Here is a 25,367-nt window from a genome sequence, read left to right on the forward strand (position 1 = left end):
TATTATTAATATTCTGAGAAAAAACCCAGAATTCTGAATTCTGACTTTTTTTCTCAGAATTCTGACTTTTTTCTCGCAATAATAATAATTTAAAAAAAAGTTGACCTTATTTTTTTTTATTTTTCCAGTGGCCCTTCCGTCCCAGTGTATCCAAGTTATGACTAGTAATGTCTTAAAATCTAAAAATATTCAAGCAAAGTAGTGTAGATAAAGGCATACAAATACATAAAATTTTTTCAGTTACAACATTATCAAATATGCAATGTATTATTAAACAGATAATAATAGTAATAATAATAATAATAATAATAATAATAATAATAATAATAATAATAATAATAATGTGACTCAGATGAAAAACAAAGTTAAACAGAAAATGTGATGTTAAATTTTACGTTGCAAAATGAGATTGCCATAGTGCGTTCACGTCCACTCCAATTTACAGCTATAAAATTTAACAAGACCATTTTTTGACGGGCACTGTCCTCTGCTGGACGTATGGAGTCATTGCTCTTATCTTTTTTAACGTAACTGCCTCAATATATTATTGCTCTCCTTTCCAAGATTATAGATGAACTGCAAGACTGCAACCCACACTTTTACTTTTGTTGCTTTTGAAATAGGAATGATTCAAATTGTGCTTTTGAAAAGAAGGATTCCTGGAGAAATATTAAGGGGTGAGTCGGCTGGAGTTTGGGAGTTTTAAAATGAGAATTTTAAGTTCTAGTGCGAACAGTAAAGTACTGAAATAGTCTAAAATGTGTATTTAAAGTACACATCATAAACTACAAACTTCAAAGTGACATACTAAGAAGGGGGCGGGGCCTAGTCACTTCTGCTGTGTGACCCTTTTAAAGTTTCTCTTCCTGGTCTCTTGGATCAGTTTCGCTTTCCGTTCTACCTGTCAGCGGCTGACGAAGAAGAAGCAGAAGTTGATCGCAGACACATTATAAGAAAACAAGTTCTTAAATCTGCACTAGGTCGTAGATTGACTTCTTATTGGACTTATAAACTGCCTGTGTTACACTCAGGTCGACGAGAGGAAGTGTGTTGGCTGCGGAAAGATCGCAACAACACGACTTGAGAAGGTTGGATGTAATTGTTTTGGAGTTTTTTTTCACTGCCTTTTTTAAAATATAACTTGGATATTCAAAGCAAATATTTGTGTTACCTCTCGTTTCAGGCGTATTCATGGCTTGTGAAGTTAGACCGAGAGGCAATCTGAAAGAAGGTGAGCAGGTCCACTTAGTTTCGATTCTTTTTGACATTCAGACACATACACCACACAAGTCTGAGATCTGAGAGGAGCTGATAGAGATATTGAGACTTTTAAACGTAAACTGAAAACGTATTTATTCAGTTTGGCTTTTATGAAGGGCTTAACAATTGTATTACTTACTTTTTAGCTTTATTATTTTACTAATTTTAACCTTTTAACTGTTTATCTTATTTTATTTTTTATTTATTTGTTCATTCATTTATTTATTTTAATTTATCTAATCAGTTTTATTGACACTTTACCCTTAATTTTAATTTGAACTCTTATCCTTACCCCTTTTTAAATGTATTTATCTTAACCACTTATATTCTTAATATTAATTTGACGCTTTAACTTAATTTAATTACACATATTTTATTGTTGTTGGTGTGCATTAGTCTCTATTTTAAAATCCATTTTAATTTTCTAAATATGTCTTGCCATTATTTTATTTCTGCTTCTTTCTTGTTTTCAATCACTATAAAGCACTTGGGTTGCATTTGACCTGTATGAAAGGTTAGATAAATAAAGATTGATTGATTGACAAAGTAGGTTGATATTTGCTTTTAAATTCAGTCATAAATCTGTCACAGTTATTTATTATTGTTGCAAGACATAGACTGCCTCAGACAGAGAAACAATTACATAACACAAAATCAGTGTCCTGTTATGCTAACAGCCCTGACTAAAGTACAGTAGTAATGCAGAGTGTTTATAAAAAGTCACATGAAGCCCTATAATGAAGACATGATCTCTTCTTCTCTTGTCCTCTGTGCAGCAGAGGAGCTGTCCCTGTCTCTGAGTGAAGCCCTGAGCAGCGGAGATGAACAAGAAGCAGTCAAACTGTGTCAGAGACTGTCCCAGCTCTCTGTCCCTGTGTCTGTCAGTGTCAACAGTCAGGCCTACCCTCAGGAGACCATCAGGTGGGGACACATATGTGTATATATGTGTTTATGTGTTTGTGTGCATAGAGATGTTTCTTTGTGTGACTTCATTGTTTTGGTACAAAACAGAAACCCATTAATTGCTAGTGCAAAGAGCCATGTTTATTTTTAGATTAAGGAACGGAGAAGGGAATGAAGTCTGGCAACAACGAAAATGTGTGCGCGCATGTTTTGCAGCTAAGTGTCTCTGTCTTGTGGCTAGCTTGAAATCTGACATTAGATGCATGTGGGACAGCTGTTGAAGTGGCTATAAAACAAAACAAAAATGTGAACCAGCCTGGGTCTCCTGTTTTCTCCACCACAGGCTGTGGGTCGGAGTGGAGGACGCGCAGTCAGATAACTACATCCCTGTGACTGTGGAGGTCTCTGTTGACATGACAATAGCACAACTGAAAGAAAAGGTACCGATGAGAAAGCATAAAAACTCTTGTTTTGTTACTTATGTCTAAAATGAATACTGGGTCATCTCTATTACCTGTTTCTGTGCTAATATCTTTGTATTGTTATCAAACATTTTATTTTACACACATTTATTTCTATTCTTATGCGGCTTTCTTGATAAGTATGTCCTTGAAAATTATCTTTAACTTTCACATTTGTATCTCTTTATAAATATATCTCTTTGATTGTTTGGACATTATGCACATTGTTTCACCCAAAGTGCAAACTGACTTGAGTAAGAAACTTTATAACTTATTTTTTGTTTTCATTTTGGTTTTCATTTAATGTGTCCAGATTTTTTAGCTAATCACTTTTATGTATTTTTAACAAACAGTATAAAATTGCTATTTTGATAATAATACTATGTGTTGCTGCTACCGTTGGCCATGTCTTCTGAAGAGAGATCTCTGATATCAATGTGACAAACCAAGTAATTTCAAAGAAATGAAAAAACCTGAAAAGTATGCTCGGATTCAGATTTTTGTATCTTTAAACACAACTCTTTAATACTTACATTTTATCTCATTAATGTCACAGTTCTGTCCTTTTTTGTAGAACAATATATGATCTATACCTCTCTTATTTCACATTCCCAGATCAGCCATGACTTCCGGTTCTCCCCGGTTCTGCAGCGTTGGGTCATTGGGAAGCGTTTGGCTCAGGACCAGGAGACGTTGTACAGCCACGGTGTCCGTCAGAGCGGAGACAAAGTTTTTCTTTTCATCCAGTCTGCCAACGCTGCCCATCTCACACGGCAGCAAGAAAGACTGGACCAGGAGCAACAACGCATAGAGGGTCAGCAAAAACGTACACATACACAGATCGAGAATGTAAATGAGGGTCTTTCTCTTTTGTAGCTCAAACTATGACTAAAACAGTGACGACTGAATATTACGTCACAACAATAAGAGCTTAATTTGATAAAGGCATTTATTGAACGCATACCGACTCATTCTTAAGTTATAGCACACAAGAAGGAGTGCTGTTATTCTGCATAACAGCACTGTTATTCTGCATAACAGCACGGCTGTGGTTGTTACTAGTTAAAAGTCCTAATGCTTCTCTACTAAATATCAGTGCTACTTTAATGCCTCACGCCAAATCAAATCCCTTTGCTGGAATTAGTTTTTGTGTAATCTATGATAATAACAAAGCCAATTTGATACATTTTAACTTTTTGGATGATCATTACAAACCACATAAGCCATATTTACTGATAGTTATTAACAAAGAAAGTCTGTTTAATGAGGGTAAAGTTAACAATGCAAACCTGCTTCCTGTATGATAAAAGCACATGTTGGTCAGCTGTGAGGTCATATGGAGATTTTTTTGATAATGATGATGATCTATCCACAGGCATCGTGGAGTCGATGCATTCGATGGAACTTTTAGGCAGAGGCCTTGGAGCAGTTGGTGTTGACAAGATGCCCCATCTTCCAGATGCTAAACACACTCCTCCTCCTCTTCCTCCAAAACCCCCGGCTGCTAAGAAACCCGCTGTGCTCCCTAAACCTCAGGTCAGAATGCAAAAATATATATAAACAAAGTCTGCATCAGTGTGTGTGTACAAAGCCTGTTCCCAGGATTGTACATATGTCTTGTATTTGTCTGTGTGCAGCTGGGATGGGCCTGTATGATGTGTACATACGTCAACAAACCCACGCGTCCAGGTTGTGAGATGTGCGCAGGGGAACGACCGATGGATTATGTCGTGCCTAACATCTACCAGCCTGACCAGCAGGAGATTCTGCGGATTGAGCAGGAACAGCTGGCCACTCTGCAGTACCAACAGGTAACAGGGTTTATAATGTTAAAGGTACATATGCAGCTCTGCCCTCAATTCCACCAACAAAGTGTAAAGTGTATATATTTTCAGAGTTGTAGATTAAAATTTAATGTTTATTGTTGAGGTCATCGTGTTGTAGAGGATTATACTACAATGAGAGGTGTTTAGAATATTTTGGCTTCCACATTTATATACACCAATCAGCCATAATGTTATGAGCTCAGGTCAATGAAGTGATTAAAATTAATCATTTCTTTACGATGGCATCTGTCAGTTGTTGGTAGCTGCAAGTGAGCATTTTGTCCTCAAAGTTGGGATGTGTTGGAAGCAGGAAAAATGGACAAGCACAATGACATGAGTGATTTTGACAAGGAGCAAATTGTGATGGCTTAACAACTGAATCAGAGCATCTCCAAAACTGCAGCTCTTGTGGGTTGTTCCCAATCTACGGGGGTCAGTACCTACTAAAAGGGATCCAAGGAACAGAAACCGATGAACTGGCAATGAGGTAATGGACAGCAAAGGCTCACTAATGTGAGTTGGGAGTAAAGGCTGGCTGATCCTTGGTCCAATTCAAAATTCCTTGGATCCAAATAAAATTAAGAATCTGTGGGATGTGCTGGACAGCCAAGTTTGATCCATGGAGAACCCAACTCAGGATCTGCTGCTAAGATCTTAGTACTAGATACCACAGAACACCTTGAGAGGTTTAACAAAGTCTGTTTTGGCCCTGACCCAAAGAGAGGGAGGCCTTCACAATATTAAGGAGGTGGTCATAGTACAGCAGAATAACCAAAACTACAATGCCAAAGCATGTACTGGATTAAAACCACGTTGATAACAACTATCAGCTTAAAACAGTTTGCATTCCAGTTAAAATTTACAATTATACAGCTTTGTGATGTTGTTACTGCAGGTTTGGTCTCATTCTGATTTTTTGTAGGTAAAAGAGGAGTGCAATAATCTTTTTTTAGCCATACACCTTGTTTCTCTTTCATCAAAAACCTGATACATGTGCTGATCTTGTAAAGTAGAGAACTGATAACTGATAGGTTGTCATCTAAGAGTTCACAGTGTGTAAATGCAGAGCCAGTAGAGTGTTGTTGTCATGCTGTTAATTCCAACAGACTTTTTTGTTTGACCTTCCATTTTTCTGTAAACACTTCTCGTGATGTCTCATTTGAATTCATAATGAATCACCCATCGCTCCTTCCCTCGTGATGAAGGCTCAGGAGGAGGAACGTGAGAGGAATTACCTGTACCTGTTGGCAACTGAAGACCTGCACCTCATCCCCAACACCACAGAGACAGAATGTCCCATCTGCTTCTCCACCCTGCAGCCAGAAGAGGGCATTGTGCTCCGAGAGTGTCTGCACACCTTCTGCAGGTCTGACACAAGAAATCATATTTCTAGCTACAGGCACATACCTGCCCGAGTCTTAAAAAGTGCAATGGAAAATATTAAATGTGATATGATTTTATTGCATGTTTTCTTGTCCAGGGAGTGTCTGAAAGGGATGATAGTGAACAGTCAGGATGCTGAGGTTTCGTGTCCTGACAACTGCGACTACAAGCTACAGGACAGAGAGATCAAAGCGGTGAGTGTAAGACCAGACTACATACAACTTTTAGAGATGAAGGGGAAGAGGTAAGGATCTGAATGCAGACAGGAGTAACAACACAAAACAATAATTTTCAATCAAAACAGTTGTGTGCTATGTAAAGGAGATACAGATTCTCACAATTAAAATCAGCAAATTATGTTTTGACAATGAAAGCCTGATTTAACATGAAATTTCACTGTGTGTGTGTGTGTGTGTGTGTGTGTGTGTGTGTGTGTGTGTGTGTGTGTGTGTTTGTGTGTGTGTGTGTGTGTGTGTGTGTGTGTGTGTGTGTGTGTGGGTGTGTGTGGGTGGGTGGGTGGGTGGGTGGGTGGGTGTAAGTGTAACTGGTCTTTGGTTAGATTTTTTAAATACCCTCACTGAATTCTAATTTCTCTTCAAACCTGCCAGTAGACTTGTAACCATCAGAATCTAGTTGTTGTAATACTGCTGCAGCACCAGGTGACGCCACAAGGTGGTCTGTTTTGGTCTCATTATACAGACAAGTTGCTACTCTCTGAGACTGCAGTTGTTGTTACGTTCTAGCCGAGAGAGGACTCTCATTCAGTGACGAGTTGGTGTAAGCTGTGTCATGTATCATTTATGAATATAGCACTGTGGAGACCTGGTATTAAAAGGTCAACTGTTGAATTCTATATAGGAAGAGGAAGATGTGGCAACATGTCACTATACAACGTTTCAAAGAAAACTGGAAAATTGAGGAGGCTGGCGAACCTCGGTCCTGGCTGACTTACAACCCGACAAACCACACCATGAGCTGCAGCTTTTGCCCCAGCCTTTTGCCTTTTATAAGTTGGATTTTCGTAATCAAAAAGTATGGTAATTATTTTAAATCAAATAAGGCATGATTTTTTTATTTGGCCAGTGAAAAAGTGTTTTTCATACGTCACAACGCCATCCGGTCTGTAACGGAAGTCAGAGCTCGGAGCTTGATCAGCCCATAGACTGTATAAAATACAACTCAACTCCTCCTCCGTTTTCATTACCTGCACAGGTGTGCTAACAAGGAGCTTAGGAGGGAGGCATGCTAGTTGTAGGCTGTCTTAATAAACACAAAGGTCGCTTTTACTCCCCACGTCTGCAGATTTGAAGATCTAGTGGATCATTTTTATTTTTCATGGAAAAGTGCTAGCGCTAGTTAGCATAGCCACATAGCTACATGTTCATAGCTGTGTACCAAGACACACGTCGACATACTGACAAATAAAACAACAAGAAACACAAAATCTGTGACCAATCATTCAGAAAGGTCCTGCTGCAGGCGCCTCTCCGTCAGGATCAGATTCTGGATCAAATTCAGAGGGTTGAAGTTACGTGGGTCTGTGAGCAGCCATGTATATGCAGCCAACATGTAAACATTAGATCAACGTGCTGGAGAGCCGAGGGCACATCCACTTCTGGAGGGGGCGTGGTCAGAGAGCTCATTCTCATTTAAAGGCACAGACACAGAAAACAGCCTGTTCTGAGCAGGGCTGAAAAAGAGGGGTTTACAGGCATACCAAAATCTGATTTCAAAGGTTTTTTTTGAGCAATAAACTTTAAAGGCATGTTTTGGGGACCACTTAGACCAATATATTTTGATGAAAAAGAGCATAATATGTCACCTTTAACCTTGGATAATCTGGAAAATGTAATTTGAGTTCAGTGGAATTGTTTTACCTCGCCAAATGTGAAGCACCAAAAGATGGCAGATCTATTTTAAACATGTAATTAAGTCAGTAGGGTTTTTATTTTAGGCTGTAGGCACCAAAAGCTTCACATCTTCACATTTTAAAGCACTTTTCGAAACTCATTTTAAGAAGAAGAAACCTCTCATGCAGTATTGACGAGTTAACTTTCATGCTCTTGTTCTCTCTGCCTCTGGGTACAGCTGCTCACAGAAGAGGAGCACCTGCGCTTTCTTGAGTTACGCCTGAGCATCGCAGAAAGCCGCTCTGATCACAGCTTCCACTGTCAAACCCCCAACTGTCGAGGCTGGTGCATCTACGAGGACGACGTGGACGAGTTTAACTGTGAACTCTGCAAAGAAATCAACTGCATTCTCTGCCGGGTACTTTTCTCAGTTACTTTTTTACATCACCAATAAAACAAAGTAGCGGCTATCAATGTGTTGTATAGAAATAGGAAAAGAAAGTTAAAGAGGTTGTGTGACTTTTGCAGGCCATCCATAAGGACATGAATTGTAAGGACTACCAGGATGACCTGCGCATCCGAGCTCAGAACGACGTGGCGGCTCAGCAGACTAACCAGATGCTGCAGGTACGTTTACATAAAGCTGTGTGTGTGATGACTTAGCACAGGGTTGGCTCTTACTGCTGCAGTCTGTTGCTATGTTTATTGTGTTTGACAATCAGCTGCTACACGCTCAGAGAAAACGTGAAAACGGGAGTAAATTAAGGAACCGGTGTGAACCATAAACAACCTTGTTTTAAATAAAGTAAACACGTCGCTTCATGTGCAGATGTAGAATTTTTCTCAACTCAAAAAGACATACAGGAGGGTCTGTGATGGAGCCAAGTGTGTTTTTAGTTTCTGTCGTCGGCAGATTAACACTAATTAACACACAAAAAATTGATAAAAAAGTAATTAAATGGAGCTTGAAAGGTACAGCGTGTAGTAATTAAAGGAACAGTGTTTATTATTTAAAGGAAAAGTTTGTAGTATTTAAAGGTACAGTGTGTAGTATTTAAATCAGGGTTCCCACGCGTCCTGGAAAACCTGGAAAACAGTTGACCAGTTTTCCAGTACTGGAAAACACCTGGAAAATCGGACAAAAAATAAAATGTCATGGAAAATCACATATAGTCCTGGAAAATTATTCCAACATGGCTGCGTTTGACCTGACCCTATTAACAAAACACATCCCCGCTCATTGAAAGTTGAGTGCACGCTGTGCTGGAAAAGACAGCGACACTGCGCAACTTTTTTCACATCTTTTCTCCTTCACTTCATAATCATGCATTCACAGAAAACGGGGGTATACTGTTTTTGTTTTATGGTACATTTGACTCAATTACCGTACTCTAGCTCAGTTGTTCTCAAAGTGGGGTCCTGGGACCCCTGGGAGTCTGCGAACCATAGCGTGGGGGTTTGAATACATTTCTTGTAAATCATAGAATTGTGCTGTCATTACAAAACAGCATACACCATTGTTATGATACCATTTGGTGGCTCGAAGGGATATGTGAGTCTTGTTACTGTTAGTTTTATGAAAGCGTTTAAGATCAATTACTTGAAAAGTATAAATGCTGTCATGTTGAGTCCACAAGGAATGAAATGACCCTCTGTTTTAAAGTATACAAGTGGTATTTACTTGATTCAAATAGAAGTGTTATCTGTTTATCACTATGATACAGGTCTGAAGTATTTACATTGACACGTTTTACAATACAATTAGTTCCAAGGGCAACTAAGAGTGCAAATGGTAGTAAGCATGTGCTTTAGTGATGGGAAGTTGGGCTCTATAATTGCCCAATTGTGTGCATTTATTCTGTTACAAAATCATTCTCACCCTGATCCTAGGGTTAGGGTTGTGATTAGTGTTAGGGTTATGATTAGGGTTAGGGTTGTGATTAGGGTTAAGGTTAGGGTTGTGATTAGGGTTGTGATTAGGGTAAGGGTTAGGGTTAGGGTTGTGATTTGGGTTAGGGTTGTGATTAGGGTAAGGGTTAGGGTTAGGGTTGTGATTTGGGTTAGGGTTGTGATTAGGGTTGTGATTAGGGTTAGGGTTGTGATTAGGGTTAGGGTTGTGATTAGAGTTGTGATTAGGGTTAGGGTTGTGATTAGGGTTAGGGTTAGGGTTGTGTTTAGGGTTAGGGTTAGGGTTGTGATAAGGGTTAGGGTTAGAGTTGTGATTAGGGTTAGGGTTAGGGTTGTGATAAGGGTTAGGTTTGTGATTAGGGTTAGGGTTGTGATTAGGGTTAGGGTTAGGGTTGTGTTTAGGGTTAGGGTTAGAGTTGTGATTAGGGTTAGGGTTAGGGTTGTGATAAGGGTTAGGGTTGTGATTAGGGTTAGGGTTGTGATTAGGGTTAGGGATAGGGTTAAGGTTAGGGTTAGGGTTGGGATTAGGGTTAGGGTTGTGATTAGGGTTAGGGTTGTGATTAGGGTTAGGGTTAGGGTTGTTATTAGGGTTAGGGTTGTGATTAGGGATAGGGTTAGGGTTGTGATTAGGGTTAGGGTTAGGGTTAGGGTTGTGTTTAGGGTTATGGTTAGGGTTGTGATTAGGGTTAGGGTTGTGTTTAGGGTTAGGGTTGTGATTAGGGTTAGGGTTGTGATTAGGGTTAGGGTTGTGATTAGGGTTAGGGCTAGGGTTGTGGTTAGGGTTGTGATTAGGGTTAGGGTTGTGATTAGGGTTAGGGTTGGGATTAGGGTTAGGGTTGTGATAAGGGTTAGGGTTATAATAAGGGTTAGGGTTGTGATTAGGGTTAGGGTTGTGATTAGGGATAGGGTTAGGGTTAGGGTTGTGATTAGGGTTAGGGTTGTGATTAGGGATAGGGTTAGGGTTATGGTTAGGGTTGTGATTAGGGTTAGGGTTAGGGTTGTGTTTAGGGATAGGGTTATGATTAGGGTTAGGGTTGGGATTAGGGTTAGGGTTGCGATTAGGGTTAGGGTTGTGATTAGGGTTAGGGTTAGGGTTGGGATTAGGGTTAGGGTTGTGATTAGGGTTAGGGTTGTGATTAGGGTTAGGGTTAGGGTTGGGGTTAGGGTTAGGGTTAGGATTAGGGTTAGGTTAGAACCAGAACTAAATTTAAGCATACAGAACCAGAACCAAATTTAAGCATACAGAACCAGAACCAAACTCATGTAACAGAACCAGAACAGAACCAGAACCGAACCAGAACCGAACCAGAACCGAACCAGAACCGAACCAGAACCGAACCAGAACTGAATCAGAACCCAACCAGAAAAGAACCAGAACCCAACCAGAACCAAACCAGAGCCGAACCAGACCCGAACCGTACCAGAACTGAACCAGAACTGAAACGGAACCGAACCAGAACCGAACCAGAACCGAACCGAACCAGAACCGTACCAGAACCATACTAAAACCGAACCAGAACCGAACCAGACTTGAATCAGAACCAAACCAGAACCAAACCAGAACCGAACCAGACCTGAACCAGAACCGAACCAGAACTGAACCAGAACCGAACCAGAACCATGCAAGAACCGAACCAGAACCTTACCAGAACCGAACCAGAACCGAACCAGAACCGAACCAGACTTGAACCAGAACCGAACCAGAACCGAACCAGAACCGTACCAGAACCGAACCAGAACAGAACTGAGCCAGAACCATACCAGAACCATATCAGAACTGAACCAGAACCGAACCAGAACCGAACCAGAACCGAACTCAAGCAAACTGAACCAAAACCAGAACCAAACTCAAGCAAACAGAACCAGAACCAACTCAGGTAAACAGAAACAGAACCAACTCAAGCAAACATAACCAGAACCAAACTCGAGCAAACAGAACCAGAACCAGAACCAAACTCAAGCAAACAGAACCAGAACCAAACATTATTAACGTCCTCAGGTTGGCATTGAGTAAAATCAGATGCCTCAGCTTGGATGGGCTGACCCGATTTCTCCTCTCATTGAGTATTTGCCCTGTCTCCAAGAAGACTCTCTCTGAAGGAACAGATGAAGCCAGGATACACAGCCTCCCCTCCATCACCTGTATCCTATATCCTCACATATGATTGGCCGCATGGCCGCCATGCTGACCAATCAAAACAAAGTTCTACTGTGAGCAGAGCTGGGGCTGTGCACTGTGAGAGCTATGCAGCGAAAGGAAAAAACTGGGAGCCGGCTCTCCCTCGATGTGAGCCGGCTCTTCTGATTCACTATAAAGCATCGGCTCTCCGAGCCGCAGCTTTTGATCATGACACATCACTAATGTGCTTCATCTGTGTTACAATTATGAGGGGGCCATGGACAATTTTCTCACCTGTAAGGGGTCCCGGGCCCCAAAAAGTTTCAGAACCCCTGCTCTATCTAGCAGGAGTGCAAACTCCCGATAGTGAAAACAAACGGAACAAAAAGAGCGACACAGCTGCACAGAAACTCCTCGCTGATCATAATAGACATCGCCATGCAGGAAGACAGTTTACATTTTTGTAAATCTCTGAGAGATCTTCGAATACAGAGTGCGTCTTTACCACTGAGAGGAACATATTAGACTATTTAGAAACTAAATTAGGAACTAAATTTAGACTGCTTGATCATCAATGAAAATGTCCTGGAAAATTATCTCTGGAAAAGAGTGGGAACCCTGTAAATGTACATCCTGTTACATTTAAATGTACAGTGTGTCTCTTAAATGTACGGCGTATAGTAGTGTGTAGTTTTTTAATATACAGTGTGTCATATTAAAGGTGACATATCACGCTTTTTTCATCAATATATATTGGTCTAAGAGGTCCCCAAAACATGTCTTTAAAGTTTATGCTCAAAAAAACACTTTGAAATCAGATTTTTGCATGCCTGAAAAGCCCCCTTCTTCAGCCCTCCTCAGAACAGTCTGTTTTCTCTCCAAGCTCTGAGCTCTGACTCCGTTACAGACCGGATATTCTTGTGATGTAACAAAAACACGGAAGTCTGAAACGGCTCGTTTCACACACATTTACAGAAAGGTGGAGGAATCAGAACAGGGGCAGAATGGATTTTTTCATTCTCGGGGGGTTTGTAGACATGCCAGGGAAACATATTTCAGGTAGAGAACCATTAAAAAGTTGATTTTGCATGATATGTCACCTTTAAAAGGTAGTGTGTAGCACTTAAAGGTACAGTGTGTAATATTTAAAGGTACTGTGTGTTGTATTTGAATGTACAGCGTATAGTACTGAAAGGTGCAGTGTGTAATTTTTAAATATACAGTGTCGTTTTAAAAGTACAGCTTGTTGTATTTAAAGGCACAATGTGTAGTTTTAAAGGTAAAGTATGTAGTATTTAAATGTACAGTGTGTAACATTTAAAGGTACAGTTTGTAGTTTTAAAGGTACAGTGTATAGTTTTAAAGGTACAGTATATAGTATTTAAATGTACAGTGTATAGTATCTAAAGGTACAGTTTGTGGTATTTGGAGGTATAGTGTGTAGTATTTAAATGTACAGTGTGTAGTATTTAAAGGTACAGTTTGTAGTTTTAAAGGTACACTATGTATTACCTTGAGGTTACACCTTTAACTAAAATGTTGATTGGTCTCTTGTTTCTAGTGCTCTCTTAACCCTGGGTTTTTAATGTACATTTGAGGCATATTTACTAAAAAGAATGATTTCTGCACTAATTACTTGAGAGGGTTGACTTCCACTTCTGCCCTGTTAATGTTTTCAAAATCAGTTCAAAAAGGAGAGACTTAATTGAGAGTGAAGAATGTGCAGTCAAAATGAAAGCCCATCATGACGTAAATGTTCAGAGTAGTGAGGCTGAGGAGGTCAAGGATGGGTGCAGGATGTGATATGAGGAGGGTGACACTGAGGTGGAGGAGGGTGGCCAGGTTGCAAACTGAAATGACAAGAAGACCGAGCAGCAGCAGGATGGTTGGTTAAAAGAGGTTGTAGGAAAATGTGGTTGATTTGACGCTTAAAAGACTGAATGCCCCTTATCAGTTGATGCCCAAAGCTGGATGAAGAAGAGAAGAGGAGAAGAAGAGATCTGGTTGCTTTAAATGTAACATTGTCTTATTGTGTTGTCATACAGAGCATGCTACAAAACGGAGAGGCCATGAAATGTCCTCGATGTGACGTCATCGTGCAGAAAAAAGACGGCTGTGATTGGATCTGCTGCTTGATGTGCAAGACGGAAATCTGCTGGGTCACTAAACAAGCTCGCTGGGGACCAAATGTAAAAGCAACCACTATTTTAAAAGCGTAGGATCACTTATAAGAAACATAATCTCATATATATGTTTGAGCTGTAAATGTGATTTTCTGTTTTGTTTTTGTTACAGGGCAACGGGGACACCTCTGGGGGCTGTGGGTGCAGAGTCAATAATCAGCCTTGTCACCCCAACTGTCAGAACTGCCACTGAGGGAAGTACACTAATGAACACTCACGGCTGCAAGAGCATGCGCTGGAGAAGAGCAGAACTCAGACTGTGGCTGATAGCTTACTGTCGACTTTCTGACTGTCTTCTTTTGGTTTATTTAACCCAACTTTAGCTTTGTTTTCAACAAGCCTAGAACAGTTTTTCTGCACGTTATTTCTTTGACATCCCCACCAGCTTGAGAGGATGTCTTCAGGTATATTGAAACAATTCAGACTTATGCCTGGCTCCTGTTTCAATCTCACAAGATGGAATGAAAGACAACTCTGCTTTACTCAGACACACTTCTAAAACATGTTTCTCCTGCGCTCCAAAACCTGAAGGCCAAAGTAACATATTATTGATTGAATTGTTATGAATATATAAACCTTGCCATTTTATTCGATGAATGCCTCAAAATATATTTTTTTTTCGTTTTCAGAGTTATAATAGATATATATATATATATATTTTTTTTTTTCTTTTAGTCGACTAATCAGACTGTGGTGAAGGATGTTTACATTGAATGAATGTGTACTTGAAGCCTAACAAGCTGATTTGATGCTTTAATGACATATGCTGATCTACAGCACAGAAGACAAATAACAATGCTGTATGTTGTCACGCATTAAGGACTAAATCTGGAATTATTTTTCTGTGTTCAGGATTATGCGTATTATTAAGTATTAACTTTGTTATAAGGGCTGTAGATGACGCACTAGTACTAATACAGTATACTATCTAAGAAGTGTTGGGTTGATTTTTCATTGTCTTCCTAAAGAGACTTTCCTTAACTCCAAAAAAATTGGAAATCAGAGTGGCACATGGCGAGCATTATTTTAACAATAAACAGCTAAAAAAAACAAATAACCACTTAAGCCTGTAAAAGCACCTGGGCGCTGTTGGCCTAGCAGTTTTAGGCGCGCGCTCCTTACGGCCAAATTCCATCAGATCCGTGTCCTGTCTGACAAGAATAGAATAGAAACCTATAGTGACGGATTGGAGACAATGTGTTAACTTCCACTGGATCCGCTCCATTGCGTTCCGGCTGTGTCTCTGATCCGGCAGGTCGGAACCATAGACTGTATAAAATATGGACATAGTATCTGTGATATCACCAATCTGTTTCAGAAGCACTGTTTTGAGGCCAATCAGTGGTGGCAGCCACATTGCTGCTGTCGAGTGATTGTGACATAAAGAGGTGGGCTTTGAGCCTCCTAGCCAACAGCTACAGTGTTCCCGCCTGTCAGTCAAGTCAGCTGTGCCTCATATTGGAAGACTCGTAATCTCAATATCTTTGAAATTGCCGCGTTAGAAAAAAAATCACCCAATGTGTGCCGACCGAGAAATGAGCTATCCAGACTACACTCGTCTTTTGTACCAGGCTGTAAACATGTTTATTTCTGCTGTAAAGATCAGCTTTTTTGAATTGGTGTGTATGTGGTTTCCAGAGCCAGCCTCAAGCGGATCCTCGATTGGACTCATTTTGAGACCGCTTTAGTTGCCGCTTGGTCAGAACGCAACGGATGAGATACACAAGACTTCTATTTTTGCCGGATGCCGGAGCACGACGCATCAATATGCACAGAGCAGATCGAGAGGGACAGGAAGTCAGGCACCAAAACCAAATTAAAACATCTGGTTAATTTTCAGAACAAAACACTGTTATTGTTTCGTTTTTAACTTATCTATGACAACAAAATGTCATTTTGAGTGGAGGCAGGCCTGGAGTCAACAGGTCAGAGGTTTTCAGAAGACTTGGCTGCGGGAAAATCTCGGTCACGTGACTCCAGCTGTCCGGTGGTCCTTCACCAGACCACAGCGGATCGGAGACGGACCGGACACGGATGTGGTGGAAGTCCCGTGTTAGTCTTCGTTGCAGTGGTTGCAGGGCTCAACTCCTGCCCTCGACCATTTTGCTGCATGTCTTCCCTCACATTTCCTGTCTCTCTTTAGCTGTTGTGTCCTCAGCTAGTCATCCAAAGACGGCTGAAGCTATGACAAACAAAACTTAAAGCCAATTCAAGTGTGGCAAACATAGTGCTGCCGTTCAAAAGCACACAAACGTATCTTTAGTCAGGCTACAGTCCTAAAAGGAAAAACTATTTTATGATGAAATGTAAAATTAAGTGATCTTTTGAAACAGGACTTTAAATGTATTAACTGCTTCTGTGATTCTCATTGACTTTCCTCGGCTCTGAAGCATGCCCTCACTGCTTTTTAGTCCTAGAAAGTAAACAGCAGCAAATAATCTTTGTGAGAACCGAGGACATGTTGCTCTGCACAGCTGGAAAAGTTTACAAAAAAGCACTTCTTATCAGAGGAGAGTCAGGGAGAGGAACGGCATCTACTCATCCAGATCCTCCTTTCCTGCAGGAGTCAAAGATTAAGTTTGGGCAGGTGTTATATCATGTGAAATGTGAAGGGTAGTAACATGGGATCCTGTGTTTCGTGTATGAAGAATCCTCGTTCTTTCATTAGACTAATTGTAAATGCTGTAACCCACAAATATGTCATCGCAAATGGTTAAAAAAAAATGATGCTGGAAGCAATGTCTTGGATTTTGCACTTCTCAGTTAAGCCCTCATTTGTATTTGTGTTTCTTTAATCTGAAGAATAAAATATTTTGTTCTAGATGTTCAGTTTTTCCAGTCATTTTGTATCCAAGTGTTTGTATATTCAAACCTTTTCATAATGATGGAACTGTCAAACTAACACAGAGACATTTTGACTCTAGTTTATTAACATTTTCTTGTACAACTTTACATTAGTAAGACAGATTTGTTATAACAAAATAAACATAAAAGGCAGATAAATCTTTTAGTGCAATGAAAAGAAATGAAAACCACCGAGTGCAGATACATGGTGCGTGACAATACTGCTCAACAACTGGGCTCTCAGGCACCTCAGAGTGTGGACATGTTATAAAACACCTTCATTTGATAGTTCTCAGGTACACCAGCGACTCACCGAAGAAGGCAATAGACCAGTTCATTGTGATAAAGGACTGGGACGACCATGTCTTGGGTTTTTTATTTGAAATGATACGTTATTAAATTGTGCCGCACAATGCAAGTGCCCCAAACCTCGAATAGTTTGAAGTTTTATGTTAAGCTATTACACCAAAAAAGACAACAGGCAACCAAAATTAAAAATCTATGAATGAAGTGCTTTGAAAAACTACTTCTCCCATAATCCTCGGCTGTGCAGGTGGGCACGATACCGCCTATATTCACGTGATTGAAATGACTGGAACATTGGAATGAGCTGAACCGCAGCTGAAATTGAAATGCTACTCTCAATTCAGTCGAGTTAACCATGTGACACGTGTACAAATAAAGCTTCATTCCGGTTGAAAACAAAAGTGTTAGAAAATAGAGGTGTGGATGCTTGAGTGTTTTTTTTCCAATACTAGGAAGCCCCCACTCTGCTGGATTTAGAGTGATATAGCAAAAGTAGATGCAGTCAGTGCAAACTGGGTCTATACTCCACCCCAGCTTTGATATTTTCTGTCAGCATTGATCAAGTTAGTGTTGCTGAATTATGGAGAGATGCTCAAATAAGTGACGAAAAAATTTGGGGACATGGAACACAGACACGATGCAACCCGACGGTTAAGGAAGTTAGTGATGTTACATGGTGGATGAATATTTCAATCAGGTGGATTGTTTTTACTTCAAGCTTTGTGGAAGAAGGTGTACTTTAGTCTGGGGTCTTATCTCCAAATTAAGAGTACAAGATACAAAACTAGTCTTAAGGAGGCTAGATTTTTTTGCGTTCACTTCATTAACACCACTAACATTTGGTTAAAAACTTCTTACAGTCAACTTTCACTGACTCGAATAATGATTCAGAATAAATATGTAGTCATAGGCGACTACAGTTTTAAACAAACTTGGCCCCACAAAGAAAGATTCTGTTTTCTTAACTGGAAGAGGATTTTTCTTTTCTTTTTTTTTTAAATGACTCCAATGGAAAAATTCTAAAAGGTCATCTCTTTTTTTTTTCTTTTTAAAGTGTCTTTGTTTCATGGCCATATCGCTCTACGGCTGCTTACTGACTATGATCAAGAAATACAAAGAGAGGACTGTTGCTCTTCCCCTATTTGGTCTCAGTCCAGGTAACAAATAGATAACCAAGCACACACACACGCGCGCACACTCATGCATTCATTCTAGCGCTTCTAATTGGCAGCAGTTTCAAGTGTAATGATACCAACAAGCTTTCAGCATAAATCTCTGTGAGCAAAACTCGATATCCGATTATCCTAAAACCAAATATAAATAAAGTTTAATAACAACACCATCAGTTATAGTTCTTAGAAATACAGATTCCTTATTCTAACAGGATGGATTCTTCATTTCAGGACACGAGCAGTTGTAACTTTTACATCAGTGCACGCTCTTCAGGAGTCATAAAAAGGAGCCCCTGCAGGAGGTTTGGGTACATCCTGCAAGAGGGAAGTGGATCGTTAACTGGTTCAGTTCAGAGCCGACCCTCCATACAGTGTAATCGACTGCATGGTTTGTGGTTTAATTCATTAAAGGGTTCCTGGAAACAGACCCATCATGTAGATTCAGTCATGGATTAGAAGTTCACGGGAACAAGTCCAGCTTGGGGGCCCACTCCAGGGCGGTGTTGACCACAGCCAGAGCGGCTGCACCCAAAGCCACTGTCAGCCCCATCATAGCCAGTCGAACGAAGCGCCGCGCTGCTGAAGGTTGGGCTACGGCCACCGATGCGCTCGCTGCAGCGGCGCTCTCCAGTGCAGCCTGTTTCTGTCGGCGGCGTCGACGTAGGACAGAGTCGGGTCTCTGCTGGGTGGAGGCGAGGTCAAAGTCCTTAAAGGTAGAGGATGCCATGCTGAGGAGGAGAATTAATGAGAAGAAGAAAGAATTAAAAACCACCCACACCTCCTTCCCATATATTGTGGATAAAGGACATTCTGGAAAGAATCAGACACTTAGTGAGAGGCTCCCTAAGGGAATTTCACAGGATGTGGGACTCATTCTTTAAGTATCTGCAGGAGCTGGACCTCTCTGAGATCCCTGATTAGGTGATTACCTATTTAGGCAATTTTTTTAAAGTGTTGTTTAGGGCGGCAGACTGACCAATAACAATTTATTAATTTATTTGTATTCATCTTTTTATTTTATGTATTTGTTTAATTACATTTTTGTATTTATTTATTTATTATTTACTTCTTTATTTTGCTATTTATTTATACATAAATTAATTTGTATATACGTCTTTATATGATTTAAATTTCAATACAATCTGTACTATTACTGTTGTTGTGTGTCACTGTCTGTGTGCTGTCTTGGTTTTGTGTTGTTTGCATTTAACAAAATGTCAATAAACATATCTGTGAAAGAAAAAAAAGAAGAAAGAATTATAACTTTATAAAAACTACTTACATCAAATGAAGAAGAGAGAATCATGAGGAAGACTAACAATATTGTCAGTGCAGTTTTATCACCTGAGAAATCAAAAGATTTCTACCACTAAGATTTGTATTTTCTGTAAAGCTGGTAACAGCAGGAGCCTCTTATACGTATCCTTGCCATGCTATATCATTTGGCAGCAGTTACCATAAGCACAAGGTTAAGTATGTGGGATGTATATGGATGTATGTGGATGAGAAACAGGAGTTTTCAGCTACATCACACTGTTGGAAAACCCTGTTATGTTCATGTCTTAGCAAAAAGTGACAGACTAAACTGAAGTTGAATTTTTTAAAAACTGATGGAGTCTGAGTGAAATAATACCATCACCTCCATCAGTGTGATATTGGCAACTACAAATTGGAAATGCATCCAGGAAAACTAAAGTTGTTTTAACTGTAACAAAAGGGAGTGAAGTACCTTTCATGTGAGGCGGCCTCTTTAGCCAGTTCAGAAGGAGGGAACTGGACAAAGAGATCTCCTGCTCTGCTGATGAGGGTCTCATAGGGCAGATCCTGAGGAATCTGAGACAGCAGGTGATGGACCATGGCCATGTCGCATTCACAATCCAACACCTCCTCTTCTCTGTACAGTACAATCTGCAGCACAACAGAAAGCTGTTTATTAAATATCAGGGATACAAAGACTTTAAATGACAAAATAATTCCCCGGAGCTGTTTGTATATGACTTACCACAGCAGCAAAGTAGATGGGCATCAACGGATGGCATGCCAGGAAGAAGTCATACAACCGGACAACATGGCGGAAGTCTGACAGGACGTGGCCAAACCAGGTAATCAGCCAACTGAGAGCGAAGACTGTACCCACCTCAGCCCTGAGAACCAATCAATACACAACAAAGATCAACTTCCTTTAGTTCACACAACTTTATATTGAGCCTCAGCAAGGTGCTCACTCAGCAGTTAAATCTATATATTTGCCCCATCCCACTCTTGTTTCCTCCTCCGGTAACATTGATTTGTGACAGATGTGGACCAACAGTTGACACAGCCCTCCAAGCAGCTATCTCTCTGACCTGTGTTGTAAAGTCCTTCCAGAGGGAACTCATAATAGGATCAGTTCACTGTAAGACTGGTAATCCTTCTCCTTGACTTAAACCATTGGTCTTTTGAAGTGGGCATACCGAGGTATATCATTAATCTTAGTTGTTTATAAAAGTATTAAGATCAATATTGTTATAGATGAGGGATACAGACAGAGAATGAAGCTAAAAATCTGAATGACATATTGTCCATTATAGTATACTTCATTAAATAATAATGCTGTGATGTGGGAATCATTTGGTTGTTTCAGTCCGTCAAGGAACCTTTTGACTTATTTATCTCCTGAAAAAGTCAGGAGCAGATACTAGATGTCTCAAATTTCATTAAACTACCAGTGCTTACACAACGCTGCACAATAAATACTAAAATTCTCCTGCTGCTCTCATGACAGAGATTCAGACATCGTAAGACCTCCCTTGGGCAGTTGGCTTTTTCCATAAAAGGCTCTCAAATGTGTAACACACTACCAACAGAAATATATTAACACAAGATATAAAGACTTTTAACAAAAGGGTGGTTAAAGCAACATCAGAGATGTTAACTCTTCTATAATGATCTATAACAGTTTGTTGTAATTTCATGTAGCCTTAAGGTAAAGATTCCCCCTCTGGTCTTCTTTGATTTTTTTCCACAGTTGTTATTGTATGCATGTTGTTCTATGTAATCTTGATATCTTTCTATCTTCTTTAATCTTACTAAAAGCCAAACTAGCGACAAAAGTTGGAAACTAGCAACAGCTATAATCTCTGTGAAGAATAAGTCACAACAGGCAGAAGTTGTACAATGTTATTTGCATTGTCCCTATCAAATAAACTATATAAATAAAAAAATAAAAATAAATACTGAAAAAAGGAATAACTCATAACCAGATGTCTTCTTTTTTTAAAGCAGGCACTAATGGAAACAATGCTTAAAGAAGGTAAAAGTGGTATCATATTTTACACCCATAAGGAAAGCTGTGCAGGATACAGGGTCCATGATTATTTACTAATTGCTGTCTAAAGTAAAGATGCCTTAACTTGCAATTCAAGGGAATGACTCTGCACATTATAAATGAAACAAAATAGCGTCTTACTGTTGCATGAAGTCATGCACCTCAGGATTAACCCGCTCAATGATTGGCATCAAATAGTTGAGAATGTGTTTTGTGTTGTCCATGGTAGGATCCATGAAGTCCCTGTAAGAAGAAGAGGACCAAACAGATGGTGATCAATAAGCTGCTGTGGAAGGAGGTCACGCCAGTAAGGGGAGGGGAGATGAAAATATATTATGGAGCACCTGAGATGATGGGTGGAGAGCTTTTCCACAAGAGCAGTTGCAAGACGCTCTCCCAGGACCAGAAGGAAGGTGACGACAATGTCATGGTATCCTTGGTAGTAGTGCAGCTGGGGATTACGTTTGAGGACGAGGAGGATGATGTCGATGAGCTCCTCCTGGAGACCCTCTCTCTGCTCATCCGGCATACCTGTACAAGAACGCACAAATTGAAACACAGTTATTTTCTGTTCAAAACGCTATGACACTATCAATGAGACTTTCATAACCAATTCAGTCATGCTTTGTTTGTGCTGACTTGTATTGGGGAAAGGATAAACCAAATTTAAAAAACACTGCTCTCTGTAATACACACTCATCAAGCACATGGAGGATAAATATTGTGACAAAGTGAGTATTAGTGCAATGAGACGGATACTGGTAGAGCAGAGAGAGGCGCAGTGGAGATGGGATTTGGGTCAGATTACAATATTGATCCTTTTAATGTGGTTGTGCACTGGTTTCAACAAATTCTTGTGATTCTCTGATATACAGTGTGTGCAGCAGAGAGGGCCGAGTGTTCAGTATGAGGTGAGAGTATGCTCTGCAGACATAGCACAGCCTTAACTTTGTGCTGCATTGTGAGATTATACATGTAGATAATCCAAACTGAAAAAAAATGAACATGCAGAGAGCAAACAATGAATGGTTGTACAAACAATGGTGTATTTGTCATAGCTGTTTACCTATGTTGCAGCAATAACTATCAACAAATTATATGGCTACCTATCTAGTCCAAATATAGCGTGTTGTACTCATTGATTTATTAATGAAAAGTGCCAACTCAGTAAATTACGCACACACACCTCACTTAAAGCTCCTGTGAGAAGATTTTTTGTGGAGTTTGTCCCCTCTCTTATCTCTTTGCTGATTCGCCCTGTACACGTGTAAGTCATGTTCCTTATCTCGCTGTCTATGAACAGTCATATGCATCATTAAGAACCTTTGCATTGCAGAATGTTAAAATGGCTGTTTTTGTAGCATGCTGACAATTACCAGTACTTCATCAGACACCAACACTACCAGTCAGAAGTTTGGAAACACCTTCTCATTCAAGGGTTTGTATTTATTTTAATTATTTAAAACACTGTAGATTAATACCAAATATATCAAAACTATGAAAGAACATATATGGAATTATTTAATTAACAAAAAAGTGTTAAACAAACCAAAATATGTTTTATATTTTAGATTCTGTAAAGTAGCCCCCTTTTTCCTGGATGACACCTTTGCACACTCTTGGTATTCTCTCAGTCTGCTTCATGAAGTGGTCTCCTGGAATGGTTTCAAATTAACTTGAGCCTTGTCAAGAGTTAATTTGTAGAATGACTTGCCTTCTTAATGTGTTTGAGACCATCAGTTGTGTTGTTCAGAGTAGGGTTAGTACACAATGGATAGCCCTATTTGACTACTGTTGTAATCCATATTATGGCAAAACCAGATTATTTCATAGTTTTGATGTCTTCAGCATTAAACTACAATGTCGAAAATAATTAAAATAAATGAAACCCATTGAATGAGAAGGTGTGTCCAAACTTTTGACCGGTAGTGTACACATGTCCCATCAGCATTTTCAGGCATTAAATATGACAATACAGACATTATCAAGCTTCTCACTGATCGTCTTGTTCGCTTTTGCAGCTCATAAAAAGTCATCAACACTCATTCCTGTCTGTTTCATAAGCAGCTAAAACTCATCACTGGGCCTTTCAAATTTCTAGATGTGTATTCTGTACAAATACTCCCATAACACAGCTTTAAGAAAGAGTTCCTCAGGTAGAGGTTTTACTTACCAGGTGGAAACCTCCGTAAGGAGCGCTGGACATCAAGCAACACCTGGTTGTAGTCCTTGTTGTTCTCCCGCTCTACCTTTTCTGGACAAGACATGTCAGCATCAGCATTATCATACTAGACTCCAATGTGTGGGAGAGCATGCACCTGCTAAGACTCTGTGTGATAACAGCTGACATGCATAGTGTATTTATCCAAAGCTTGATCCTTAAGGCAACTGGACTGGTAGAAATTCTTGAAGACATTTTACCTCTCCTCTGAAAGGCTTCTTCAGTTCTGACCAGACTGGGGAAGAGCTAGAAAAAATAAGCCTCTAACCCCAGTCTGGTCAGAACTGAAGCCTTTGGGGGAGAGGTGAGTCAAGAATTTCTACCAGTCCAGTTGCCTTAAGGATCAAGCTTTGGATTGCCATGACCTGTATGACTGAGAACCTTCACAGACATCGTGTGTAGATGTGAGTGCTCCGTTTATGCGCATGCACATTTATGATACCTGGCTCTTGATCCAGGATGCTAGAGGGGACGTTGAGGAGCCGAGGCCAGACTTGACATCGTATCTCATCAGTCAGCAAACCTCCTTCGCTGATAGCCATCCTCCTCAAAGCTGCCACATCCACAGGACTCACACTGAGGGCCTGTGTGATGTCCGCAATCTTCCTCTTTCGTCTGGTGTCCCAGTCTGAAGCACAGGAAACACAATGTGTAAGTAGCTAGTGTTTACTTTTATATTGTTTGTCAAATGTCATCGGTAGCGTTACTTTAAGCAGCTAACACAATAATTGAGGCATGGGGTGCAAGTTAGCAGCAGCAGCGATCATATGTTCAGCATTAACATGGTTTGAATAGATTTGGTCGCTGAAATGCCAAAATCACGAGAGCCTCTAACTTTGTGACAAGCTACATAATTCTGTTACCTTTTTTCCCATTCACAGGTGACGAGGCACCAGCACTTCGAGAGTTCCTCATATTTGTCCTCTTCTTTATAGATCCGAGTTAGATAACATAACTTGCCATCCTCCTTTGTTTGGCTAACCTCGGTTTAGCCCGCTTTCAGTGCCTGCTGCCAACTGGAAGCTAGCTGTCTAATTAGCAAGGCCAGCTTCATACAAACACGGCCCGATATTAGCTAGCTATCAAGCTAACACCGCTCTGTCCTGATTCCGAAACAGCTATTATTAACAACACAGCCATCGTTATTCTGACTTCTGAAAAAAACTGGTTAACAATGAGGATATACCGCTTCATGCCAAAACGGTAACACCGAGGAAGCGGCTACATGTTTACAATGACAAGGAAGCGACCAATAGGAGAGAGCAGCTTTAGCTAGCCTCCCTGCTCAGCTTGAGTGATGACGTAGCACCAAGATGACGTACAGTGACAAGGAAGGAAAGAAGGAAGAAAGGAAGGGATGTCTTTGTTCGAAGATTTTTGTGAAAAATTAAGAACGATGTGTGTGCATCTTACATTCCCTATATCAGGGGTTCCCAAACTTTTTGGCCCGTGACCCCCAAAATATAGGTGCCAAAGACTCGCGACCCCCCTGCCCCTTGAAGAGATTTAATGTGGCTTTATTTAGCTGGTCTACAGAAAATTACCCTACCTATATGAGAATGTGGCTGTGTTTCATGTGCTGTTATGAATTAACCTACTGCTTCTGATGCTTTTGATAAATTAA

At 40.2% G+C, this 25,367-nt stretch overlaps 3 protein-coding genes across 4 annotated transcripts in view; 1 reads left to right on the forward strand and 2 right to left on the reverse strand.

Annotated features, from left to right (window-relative positions):
* necab3 (N-terminal EF-hand calcium binding protein 3) overlaps positions 1 to 1,300 on the reverse strand; it is a 77,075-nt gene extending 75,775 nt beyond the window's left edge. For both annotated transcript variants that reach the window (XM_034695233.1, XM_034695225.1), the window contains exon 1: positions 1,172 to 1,300. The gene's annotated coding sequence lies outside the window, so the exon portion shown is untranslated. The remainder of the gene's footprint in view (positions 1 to 1,171) is intronic.
* Positions 856 to 16,716, forward strand: rbck1 (RanBP-type and C3HC4-type zinc finger containing 1). The gene is made up of 13 exons (XM_034695204.1): positions 856 to 1,088; positions 1,184 to 1,231; positions 2,037 to 2,181; positions 2,507 to 2,603; positions 3,240 to 3,438; positions 4,000 to 4,160; positions 4,262 to 4,435; positions 5,656 to 5,816; positions 5,931 to 6,027; positions 7,922 to 8,101; positions 8,212 to 8,310; positions 13,756 to 13,899; positions 14,006 to 16,716. Exons 2-13 carry the CDS (start codon positions 1,192 to 1,194, stop codon positions 14,084 to 14,086), a joined length of 1,578 nt encoding a protein of 525 aa, XP_034551095.1. The 5' UTR covers positions 856 to 1,088; positions 1,184 to 1,191; the 3' UTR covers positions 14,087 to 16,716.
* An 85-nt stretch (positions 16,717 to 16,801) lies between these two features.
* Positions 16,802 to 25,167, reverse strand: tbc1d20 (TBC1 domain family, member 20). The gene is made up of 8 exons (XM_034695215.1): positions 24,607 to 25,167; positions 24,186 to 24,371; positions 23,696 to 23,776; positions 21,867 to 22,053; positions 21,664 to 21,765; positions 20,218 to 20,359; positions 19,945 to 20,123; positions 16,802 to 18,943 (listed from the first exon to the last, which is right to left on the reverse strand). The coding sequence occupies exons 1-8, from the start codon at positions 24,656 to 24,658 to the stop codon at positions 18,676 to 18,678; spliced, it is 1,197 nt and encodes a 398-aa protein (XP_034551106.1). The 5' UTR covers positions 24,659 to 25,167; the 3' UTR covers positions 16,802 to 18,675.
* Positions 25,168 to 25,367: the final 200 nt, after the last annotated feature.

Source organism: Notolabrus celidotus, chromosome 1, assembly GCF_009762535.1.
Source record: "Notolabrus celidotus isolate fNotCel1 chromosome 1, fNotCel1.pri, whole genome shotgun sequence".
Classification (NCBI taxonomy): Eukaryota; Metazoa; Chordata; class Actinopteri; order Labriformes; family Labridae; genus Notolabrus; species Notolabrus celidotus.